Here is a 12,310-nt window from a genome sequence, read left to right on the forward strand (position 1 = left end):
TAAAGTCGAGCATGTTTGTGTTACGCTTAAGTGATCATTATTAATTCAATACATTATGTACTAGTGTGTGTATCTACGTTTATGTTGATGAAGTCTTTCGGTAAATCCAGAACAAATTAAACGGTGTTAAGTCAACTTAATGCTTCAATAACTAAATACCTAGTCATAATATTCTTTGTGTATTGTAATGTGAGATGTGAAATTTCGCGGAAAGCTGTGTGCGAAACGCTTTGCTTCTCGTAACGAAGCCAACAACAATCTGTTCATTAAGCCATTCAGTGAATATTCATCAGCGCTGCATTAACTGCTCGCTCTGATCATTACAACAATAACCGCGGTTATATTACTGCTCATTGTATTGTGTGTTACATATCATACCTATCTGCTGATTAGTTTGTAAACATATTATTATTTCCAAAGGTCAAAGTTGTTACTGTCTATGCTACTTATTTACTGTTTTTTGTTGATTTCTTATTTTGTCGTTTGTCATGTTATGAATTGTTGACTTTTAGTTATGGTGTTAATGAGTATAAGGGTTACATTGATAACTGTTAGTGAAAGGATTAGCGTAGTAGTGGGTGTGCCGGGTTACACGCGTGTGTCCGGGAGCTGGCCGGCAGTTCTCCGGTGTCGGGGCCGGACTGCGCATTACGCCGGTTATTCGAAGCCAATTGGAGTCGGCATATTAGTTTATCGCGTCCCCTGCGAAGGGCTAATCCCATTCAACCCTCGGTAAAGCGATTCCGTGGTATTGCCTCAAACGGCGGCTGAATGGCGTCGCCTTGCAATAACGTTACAACTATTTCTGGAGTCGCTCTCGACCTATTCAAACTGAACTTTTCAGTCGTCGGATTAAAAAGGAATCACCTTTGCTCAGTTTGTGCGCCTTCGCTTGCTTATTATATTTTTTTCAGTTTTGCATCTTCAAAGCTCCGTCGGCAGAGGTCGGGTCGGGCTTTGCGCTAAGTTTTTAATAAATGATTTTTTCTCGGAGACATTCCATTCAAAGTTTATTTTAATATCGCGGCGGCTTTGTCCGTCAGCGCTGATTCGCTCGTGACGTCATGACTGAAGGAAGCGGATGCAGTGAGCGCTCGGAAGCGTCGGATCGGTTGCTCCGAGACGTCTGCGAAGTTATATGAGTAATTACGACGTTAATCAAATAGAGTGGCTTCTCCCGCAGATTGAATGTTTTATTCAGAGGCCGACGTTATCTGTGCCGAGCGCTCGCCGGCTAATGCACGCTTTAAGCCGCTCATAAAGTTTTACGCGGTTGTAGCGCGACTCGGCGCGGTGCGGCGCGGTGTGGCGCGGCGCCACTCGACATAGATGTGGCACTTAATGAATGCAGCGGCCCCGAGAGGTGCCGCCTCATGCAAATCTCCCGCCGTCAACACTTCACAACGTCTCCGCGGTTTTGATTTAATTCAGTCATCTGCTCTCAGAAAGCATCGTGAATAAAGTGACGAATTTAAGTTAACGACAGAACTACACTTTGAATACAGTTTAACTAGCAAGTTTTCCGTCACTGGGCCGAGTGAAAGTTATCTGTCCGCTACTTGAGCGTACCTATGAGAGCGGGCGTGCTGCGTCCGGCGGCGCGATCCGCTCGGAGATACCTCGCGCCGCTCAGATCACAGATAGTGCGGCGCTTTGTGCGCCAATCCTCGCCACCACTCGAACCATTCACTGGGCGATCGAGCGCCGGATAAATCAAAAGTTTGTCAACTCGAACAAGTCACGGCGGGCGCGCGGCGACTGTGCATTTAAGTCGCGAAACAACACTCAAACTTACTGGAGAGACAGAAATCCGTGGCGACTAGTGGCATGCGTGTCAGCGCGTGCGGGGTCGCGCTCGCATCGTGCCACAGTCGCTCCACGCGTCCACACAGAGCACTCACTGCGGTCACAGCACGCGCGAGCTAGCGGGGGTGGCGGCGCGGGCGGGGGGGCATCGCGCGACACACGTGCGGCGGACGCGGCCGGCCCGGGACACTGCCGCGGCCCAGCGCGCGCACCGCCCCGCGCCCCCGCACCCCGCACCCCCGCGCGCCTCGCCCCGCACCCCGCTGCGCGCGCATGCAACGATCGCTCGGCTCGGCACGGCTCGGTAAGGCTCGGGCGCGGGACGGCGCCTACATCTGCACTGTTGTGACATTGAAATTCAATTTTCGATTGAGCGGCCTTCGACGTGGCGGCGCGAGCCTCGAATGAGTTCCGGAATCGTGTTCCGGTTTCGTATTTGAATAACGAGAATCGGAATTTTTGTCGGGGGCACGAAAATTACTCGATTCGACGAGGGTTTCCTTTGTTGAGCTCCGATAATTATTTTCAAAATTTATTGATATGCCACCGATTCGCCGATAACGATTATTGATAAATGTTGATACATAATTGAATCCAGAACAGTCTATTCCCCACGCATTCCAAAATGAATTATTCAGTTTATTGTTTTAACTGCGCTTTGCAAACACAGTTTTTGTAAAACAAACTTTCGAAGAGCCTTCGTAATTATAAAGTAAATAGTTCCCCCGAATAATTTGCCAGTTGTAAAAATTCTACACAAAATACTTTTTATTTATCTTTAAAGTTTGTTACGAAAGAGATAACCCGGGGCGCTTCGCGCTACATGTGCGAAAAAGTCTTCGTAGCAGCGTAGCGGTGATGTAGCGGCGTAGCAGCGGCGTAGCAACGCTGTGGAGGCGTAGCGGTGTGTGGACACCACTAATCCGTAGCGCGTAGCTCTGCGGTACTTTACAAATGGCTACGCTTCGGAATTTAATTTCGCGCATTTCTTTTACGCTATTGGATATTGTAAGGATTTGCGGCTTCCATATATCCGCTGACGACGCGCCCAGACGTAATTTTTTCGTGCAGTTTGTTTGAAATTCGTGTTCGTGTAGGTCTTAGGGCGGTGGCGGGGTGAGGTGTGGGGGGGGGAATGTCGGTACTCGAGTGCTTTTCAATTCAACTCTATTGTTACGTAATTGCGGGTACAATGAAAACCATAATATATTTCAGTTCTCTGTTATTTTTACGTTTCGAGTGGAGATCTCGATAAATACAAATGCAGTGAAACAACGGACCACTTCACTGTATGAGTTGTGTCAGATAATGGTTACATTCGGTGATCGTCTGATCAAACAATATCAGTGTGGCGGTCGCTCACGGATACATTTCATTAAATAGCTAATTACTCAGTTTGTGAGAGCAGCCAACAAATGTAAATCGATAAGTAATTAAATCGGAATCTTCGTCCACAACAACTATGCAAAAATATTCATGAAATACGAATAGTTGCGGCGTCAGCTCAGTTCGCTCCGCAAGCATGGAAGTTGTGCATCGAGGCAGGCAGTGCCGCGCGGGTGCCGTGTGGGTGCCGTGTGGGTGCCGTGTGGGTGCCGTGTGGGTGCCGTGCGGGTGTCGTGCTAGCATCGTGCGTGCGTCGTGCGGGCTACGTTAACTCAATTCAATAGTTGATTAACTTTTATTATTTGTACTGTTTTCCGAAAAGATGTCTCCTTCTTAAGTTTATACTGCGCGGTTTAAAAAAAGCTTGTTTCATTTCGCTACGATCGAATTGCACTCTATTGTTCTTTTATGCAATGATAATACTTAGTACAAGCAAGATAAAAAAGTGGCTAAAGAGTAGATTTGAAACCAGTTATTGGATCGCAGGAAGTACTTGGACGAAAATATTAGAACGATGAATGCTGTGCATTTGCTATGTCATTTATTAAATTGAACGCCCTTCTCACTGTGCGTCTACGTTCATTCGCATAATTTATTTATTAGTTTGATTTACACGACTTCAAAAGTCAAGTACATAAATCAGAGTGGGTACATTTCTTACAAAGGAAACTTTAAAATAACTAAGTAACAATTAAATACTAATTAAATCACAGATTGAAGGACAAAAAAAAACAAAGTAGTTATGTGAGTACCTACATTCCTTATAAAGAAAATGTGGAAATCTCTGTAATCAAAATAGAGTACATTTTATGTTTGGTTTCCTTGTTGATAAGCACAGTTTTTGTAAGCAGTGACGCCACGAGTGAGCTGCAGCAGACGGGAGCTATATTTAGGTGCAGATATTGCATTCCGCGGTGAGTGCATCACCTCGCGAGGCGTCGTGGCGCCTCGTTTACAAGATTGATAATATCGGAACTGCACCTATTTGGGACGCTTCCAGCTTCTCACGCTCTAATTAAAAATAGTTCTTCCGAAACTCTGATGAGGTCATATATTTTGAGGGCTATTGGATGCTATGTCGATATTTCAATTAATCAATTTGGGTAATCAAAAATCGTATAAAACTATATTATTTATGGCTGCTAAGCAGATTTCGTTATTATTTAAAGAGAGCGATCTAATATTGACACAGTAATGGCGCGACGTCAGTTACTCCAACAATAACACTAACTTATTTAAACTTTTGCAAATTCTATTAAAAACTTAGCTCCAGTCCGAAGCGAATTCCTTTCGGCTTAAATAAATTGCGAAAGGGAATAAAATAAACATGGGCAAGTCCGTCCGTCCATCACGTAGGCTTAGTGTGCGGCGCTGCGCCGGAGATTAGCGAATCAAAGCGTAGCCGTGAACAGCACCAAATGATTTCTTATTGAGTGAAGCAAACGCCTCCTTACTGCGATCCCCCCCCCCCTGCACGCCGCGCCGCACCCCCGCGGACACCCTGCGGCCCCGGGACGGACTCGCGGAATATCTACTTTAAAAAACAATCCGACTACAATTGGAACTTTGAACAAGTTCGAGCTCCGAGGAAATCAAGACTTGGCAACTTTTTGTTTTATTGGTCAATTTGTTTCGGAAATATTAAACGTTGTTCTATTGGTCGTTGATTACGGCGCGTCTCGGACGGTTTTATTGCCGCCGTCTGATTACAATAAGACTCGCTTTGTTCGACGCCGACGCCTCCCGCCGCCGCAGACATACAAACTTTCTGATGTATTTTAACCTGAATTGGAATTGCACTCCGGCGAAATTGTCACTAGAACATACACTCGCCGTAAAGTTTATACAATCCGCTTTAGGAACTGCATGCAGGTAATTGGAAAGCAATTGCAATACCGTACAGCTGCATAATTAGCAAACTCTCGATTCTTCAATGGATTTTATAACAAGGGCTTATATCAATAATTAGCAGTCGGTACTGCTCGCGGTATTCACTCTGCTTCGCATTGTCGCATAGCAAATGTGCGGTGCACCGAGACGAGCTGAAAATCTTAATTGGCAGACTTAATTTAATATTATCCAGGCAATTGTTCAGCACGTCACCGGCACACAAAGCCTGCAGCACTCCATTTGAGCAAATAGACCGCCCATATGAATGAGTAAACGCTGAAGCAATTACTCAAAGACCGGCGCAACTTAAATTAACTGGAGCCGGGAGCCGGTCGAACTGGATCGCCTCAATGGAAGTGGGTGAGAGCGGAGCCGCGGGCGCGGACTAGTGCACAATGGTGACAGCCGCAAGTGACGTCACGCGACCACCTCCACTCGTCGCGCCGACTGACGATGCCATAGCCCACGGCTGTTGTGTTCAGCACTTCAACTTCCAATGAGTGGAACTTAACAAGTTAACATTTTGAAATTCAGTTAGGATATATTTACAAAAGCAAAAGCCTGGCCACGAAGAGCACTTCTGAATAAAATCGATACGCAGCCAAATGAGTTAAAAAGCGGATCGTCCGGTCACTGATCTCTACAGATGTAATAATAAAAAAGACAGATTAAACTCCAATTTCCATATTCCGACGAGATAACTGCAGCGCATGCATATTCACGGGGTTTATTGGAATAAGTCACTAAAATAACTCCAGGTAGTAGCACCACTCACACACAAGCGATACCATTGTTTTGCCTTACAAGAAGAATTCTATAAGGTTCTACTAATTGTAGTATTAATTTTTAGACGAGTTTACCTATAATCTGTGTGTGGTACTAGAGCAAGGCCTGCCGGGCGCCTGCGCTAGTGAGACACCACAGTGAACACACGGACACTCGTGTGCCTCCTGCTGAAACCTGTACTGTTGTATTGAGATGTGCTTCCTTTCTCACAATAGTGATTAGTGGAAAAAGGTCGCCAATCGTAGGCAACTACTCATGACTAGACAAAAGAAATGAAGTAAAGTTGAAGGATTTTTAAATTAGTAATGATGTACCTATAACATTCACATTTTGATAACGATTTATAAATTAAATATGAGATCAAAGGGTTTCTTCCAATTATATTTTTTGTTTAAAAAAACGTTTGAGTCGGAATCGTACATGAAGGGTTCCGTACCAATTACTATAAAACAGACAAAAATCTAATGTGTGATCACAAAGTTAAATATAATTTTTATTTGACAATTATTTTAAGAGTACTGACTTAGTACCTGACAAACTTAGGTTTATAAAACAGGAGGAGAATATAAATATATTTCATGAACCCTTGGGCTTTGAAATCAGTTCATGGTCAAAGAGTAAACTCCACTTGGCAGCAATAGACCCGCGCGAGTGGGGGGGGGGCACTCCGTTTGACTCTCGATGTAATTAATAACAGATTATTAGAAAAGCCTTTAGTTTCATAATAATAGAAAACTTCGCTAAACAATAACTGCGAAGCCTTTGTGTAGGTGTGTATTGTGCGCGGGGTAATGACGGATCATTTGGATTACTTCACGCTTTCACCCAAGCTGAGGGGATCGCCTCACAACTTGTTTGTACAACTCATTAATCCTTCAAGGAATTTAATTAATTCGAGAATCTAGTGATTCGTGGAACCAGGTGTTTGTACTGGCTGGCTGGGCTGCTGAGTAGCCCACGTTCGGGGAACAGTTGGTAATTCAGTTAGCAGTACAACTTTCCAGTATTCGTAACTCTTTACTTGGAAAGCATGGAAAACCAATCCTAATTAAGACAAAGGTTGTTTAAGGTTTAAATATCTTAATACGATAACATAAATACGATTTAAAAGACCAGTTTCTACATAAAACTCTATCGTAAGATGTCACATAATGTGTAAATGTCTAAATTCCATATAAAATTGTGCCCTAAGAACTGCTGCAAAATAAACAAACCCCTCCCCGACCGCTTCACTTCTACAAGTATTAAATATAACAGGTCATCAATGAAGGTTCTACTTTGTAACACGAGACAGTCCGTGAAGTTCGCATTCGCGGAGAAATAGATTCCTTTGAATTGATTGTGCTGAGTCGCGCTGATATATAGTCAAACGTTCGCGCGTCGACACTGAGACGGATGACAAGTGTACTGCTGCACAGATCGCGACGCTGACTCTATACGAGAAGCGTTTCTTTTTAAAATATAATACTATGAAAGTTTTATTATAATATGTATTGTTCACAACAACAGGATCCAAAATAACCGACAGTGCCAACATGTCACAAATCAAATCTGTATTAATCGTAATTAGGACACAATAATCCTTTAATCATTAGTAATCGCATTAAAATTAATAATTATTTAAGCGGTTGAGTTGCATTAAACAGTGTAACTGCAACAAATAGTTATCTAATAACAGGTCGGCGAGGCGGTTTTTGATCACGTAATTGGTCGGATTTCTGTGCGAAGGCACCTCTGGTCGCGTGCTCGGCTTGTGGTCGGCGCTCGGTGCTCGGGCTCGGATTAAATTCAATTTTAACGTAGTGCAGCCTTCCTCGGTCGCTGGTCGCCGGGCGGCCTGGTCGCCCGACTGGAAGCACTGTTCGATTTGGGAATGTAACTCCGACAATTATTTCGGGGACAAAAGTGTTGACTTTTTTTATTGGATAACATTTTATCTTTAGCATTATTTTTGTACTGCGCACCCGTAAAATGAAATAAAAATGTAACCATCAATATTTTACCGATGCTATGATGCCATGATCAAGTTGTTCTTTCCATGACCGCTACTTATATACTTCCCCTGCCGATTTCGGCTATGGTGACTGCTTTCAGTTATCATTGAGAGAAGAGCTAGGATGATCAGCTCTTCTATGCGCCCTTTGATGGCTGCAGTACCCTATTTTATGTGTAAACGTGCGCGAGCATTGGCTGCACGTTAGGATACCGTCCACGTAGTTGGGTCATATTCAAAAAAATTGTATATTAAAACGTCCAACAGAGTTATTCTTTTTTAAAGAATAGCTACTAGCTAATTACTCTTAAAACAGAATAAACATTTATTTCAGCATTATGAAAAACAAAAATAACGCCCCATAATCCTCAATGAATGATTAATTTTAAAAGAAAACTACAACGTAGAACATTTGTTTTCATATAAGCAATGCGTGTCCACATTCTTGGCGCGACATTTAGAAAACATTTTATTATTCAATATTAGTATTTTAACTGACAAATAATTGATTTCTTAGCAGAGCATTGTGGAACCTGAAGGAATTTGCTAAAATTATCATGAAATATAACACGCAGAATTCAGGAATAATTAATTAAAGCAAGTCTTGATTTCACTTCATTTCTGTTATTCCTGTCTGTTACATTAGTAATTTTAATATTTTTGTAGTAGTTATCAAAATTATTTTACCTAAAACATTAGCAACTGAACTGTCAAAAGAATCGACGAATCAAAAATGTTCGGTAATTTTGAGAAGCGCAACAAGCACGAAATATTGTGGTGCAGTGATTATTCGACAATTAAAAGTTACTTATTACTGTGAGACTTTTAAAGTATCGGCAAGTACTTTTACTGTTTTATAACTCAGCTTAGAATAAATGTATATTGACACTATCACTGTACTATACAAGTTTCGTATAAAGTAAGAATTAGCATTGAAAAAGAGATTTTTTTAGATTAGACACAAGCAATTTATTCATATCGGTTATCATATCGATTACTTTTTTCTGTGACGTAACAGATATGAACGGTTAAGGTTTGTTCACAGTGTACGTACCGAGATAAAAACGTATTTAATCAAACCTACCACTTTTCTTTTTATTTTATAATTTTATAAAGGTATCTTTACGAAAAGTCGACATGAACAGAGTAAATAAAAATCAATCCACTAATAAAATATAAAACTCGAAAATGTTTTCTATCGATATACATTTTTACAATCGATATTTGCAGGTAACATCATGTATTATAATGGGATAAGTTTGGGATAGTTACCTACCTACGAATGGCTTTAGTTCGGGTATAAGAATTGCTGTGGGGTTTGTTTTAGAATATTTAATATTTATGTATTAAGGTTTTCTTTTCTTCACAGGCAATATGCCACTAACACCAGGTGGACGACAGCGAAATTATAGAGAACAATTCGAATACTACTATCTACTTATTTTCTTTTAAAAGTACGTCGTTAAATACTGACCCTAATAATTCGTCTCTGTTACTTTTCCGTTATAACAATATAGCTTTCCTATCTGTTTCATATCTGTTTTTTACAATTTTTTTGAAAACGACCCAGTTATAATGAATGGCTACTGATGTTTTAGCCTTAAGAGCATCACGCTTCGCATCCAGTGCGGATTTCCTTTGCTCTTCGAAATCTTTGATCGCATTTTTAGTAGGCCTCTCCATTCAGGGCGGCAAATGGCTTTTGTCTCCCAGTTCTGAGGATCAATGTTGCACCTTTTCATGTGTCTTTTCTGAACATCCTTGAAGCGTAAGAACTGGCCACCTTGTTTCCGTCTGCCGTTCTGGAGTTCAGAAAAGAAGATGCCATGACCGCTATTGAAAGGTTAAACCATCTATCGTATAATTAAAATAAAATCGGTTTCAATGATAAAAAACAGTTCTTTGTAAAAGATTTTGTAATATTATTCGTATAATGCTATATTATGTATGAATCACGATACCACTCATGGCTCTAAGTGAATGACTCCTGTGAGTCAACGATTTACAAAAAATATAAAATTAAATTATAAATTTAAAAAAACCCCGACCCAAAAAACTACGCAATTAAACCCTATAAAAAGCAAAAAATAACTTTAAACACTACGTAAGTACCAACTAAAGCATGTCAGACTAAACTAAATTTTGTCGTGTCGGGGGACCGCTCTAATTTATTAGCCTAACGTTAGAAGTAATTATATACAACTTATAACTTTGTATATAATTGTGTTTAGATACGTGTTTTTTTATACGAGTGTTGCAATTAGGTAGGTATCATTTGATTTATGTAAGTATTTTTAAAGGTAAAAAGCGGCCCCCCGACACGTCAAAATTTAGTTTAGTCTGACATGCTTTAGTTGGTACTTACGTAGTGTTTAAAGTTATTTTTTGCTTTTTATAGGGTTTAATTGCGTAGTTTTTTGGGTCGGGGTTTTTTTTAAATTTATAATTTAATTTTATTTCACGCTTTTTGAAGGAGCTCCTTAATTTTTCCTTCTTTCATTTAATTTATTTTATTTTAAGATGGAGTCGCTATATGCGATCTCGGCCAGAGGAAGCTGTTTAACAATCCTCATGACAAACTGGCTCTGGGAGAATTGCACAGATTGTGAAACAATAAAGACTAACCTTTGGTCATACTAGATTTTCAGCAAAAATATAAATCGGTTTATCCGTTTCATTCCGGCATTCCAGGGTTTCATCCGTCACATCCCATTTCCAGCATCAGGTTCTCGTCAATTAGAAACATGAAGAGAACTCGTCAAGACAAATTCAACGAGCCCAAACTCGATGCGTTTACTAAAAGGCAGTTCAGGGTTACGTCTCCTATCTTCGTGCCCTAACAGCAGACCAGCTCAGTGGTTCCAGAAGACATTAGTGTTTCAAAATTCAGATCCCACATATGCTTGCAAGTAACTGAGCGTGTAACATTCCTATCACACCTATCAAACGAGCTGATGACCTTGAAGACCTGAACCGATTTCCACCAAACATAGCTAAGAACATTCCCCAATTGACATTCCTTTCAAACAAAAAAAACCGCATTACAATCGGATCATCCGTTTGGGAGCTACGATGCCACATACACACACACACACACACACACACAGACACGTCAAACTTATAACACCCCGTCGTTTTGCGTCGGGGGTTAAAAATAAATCACAGTATGAGGTTTAAGTATGCATCGTTTTTACACAACACTAAATTGTGTCTAACCCCAGACGACAGCGAAACCTTTTGACAGTGCGTTGAAAAGAAGTGATAAATAAAGTGAGACAAATAGTCGCGGCGCAGGCGGTCGCACGGTCGCGCGGCTCGCACGGTCGCATGGTCGCGCGGCCCGCACGGTCGCATGGTCGTCGGACTCGGCTGATTTATGTGCACAAACAACACAACTGCTTCTATTCTATTCGCGTTTTCTACCACACTGATTTAGAAGAAAAACGCCATGCTTGTTCAGACATGAGTAGAGACATTGAGTAGTGCATGAAGTTCTTTATATTCTACGGCATTTATTGGTGTTGGGTCAGTCTCCGGGAACTGCTGCCCAGCTCTGACGCACAAGCGGTAACCTCCATCACAGCAGAGATGACCTGGTGACACTGTGCAGACGCTGAGCACGCCTCGCGTCACCTCGCACGGATCACTGCGCCGACGCTTAACGCGCTTAACTCGCGGCAAATGTAATAGCGAAACTTTTCGCCAAATAAATAAACAATATTACATGAAACGCTTCAAACAAATCTAATTTGTTCAAGAAAAATATTTCACCCTCGCTGTATTGAATGCAATTTTTTGTGTTATTTGTAAGTGATGGTACATCAACTTGTTATGTTTCGTGTCGGTCGTTCACAACAAGCGAGCCGAGATGACATTGGAATAGTTTGGAGTACAAAAGAATATTCATATTTATATATTCAATAAAATATTCAATGAATCAAACCTTACACAGTTTTAGTTTATTATCTGCCTTTATAAATGGAATAAAAGAATTGCTTTGAACCATCAACGCTTTGAAACTTACAAAGCAGATTATATAATTGCGTGAAAAATGTAATTACACTTCAACTGATTAAATTCCTAGTAGAGCTCAGCGGTTTACTGAAAATATCTTAAACATAGTTTGTTTATGAAATAAGATTACGACACTGAAGCTGCAGTGGCTGATGCCAAAATATTACAGATTACGGAGAAATATTAAGACATCAACTCCTAGGTATAACTATCTTCAGATAAGAATTTGTGTAGTGATCGAAAAAACTTCGCAATTTGTTTTTCAACGTACTAATTATGCTGAACAAGATTACTCCAAAATCCATAATAATATGTATAAGATGATCTTGTCGCATTTTTATGGCACGCAATGTTATGATTAGCATATAATAACGATTTGTATAATGAATGCATTACTCTGTCCATACATGAGATATATCGCCGGCTCTCCGGGGA

The 12,310-nt window shown here is 41.0% G+C and overlaps 1 protein-coding gene across 2 annotated transcripts in view; it reads right to left on the minus strand.

The window, feature by feature from the left end:
• The window catches only part of LOC124636863 (lachesin-like), a 107,854-nt gene extending 105,855 nt beyond the window's left edge, over positions 1 to 1,999 (minus strand). Inside the window, exon 1 of one of the 2 annotated variants that reach the window (XM_047173063.1) lies at positions 1,796 to 1,999. In XM_047173063.1, the coding sequence (XP_047029019.1) occupies positions 1,796 to 1,829 (34 nt within the window). In that variant the 5' untranslated portion in view covers positions 1,830 to 1,999. Of the gene's footprint in view, positions 1 to 1,569 lie in introns of both variants that reach the window. The other variant, XM_047173066.1, reaches the window with a different exon arrangement.
• Positions 2,000 to 12,310: the final 10,311 nt, after the last annotated feature.

Source organism: Helicoverpa zea, chromosome 15 (assembly GCF_022581195.2).
Source record: "Helicoverpa zea isolate HzStark_Cry1AcR chromosome 15, ilHelZeax1.1, whole genome shotgun sequence".
Classification (NCBI taxonomy): Eukaryota; Metazoa; Arthropoda; class Insecta; order Lepidoptera; family Noctuidae; genus Helicoverpa; species Helicoverpa zea.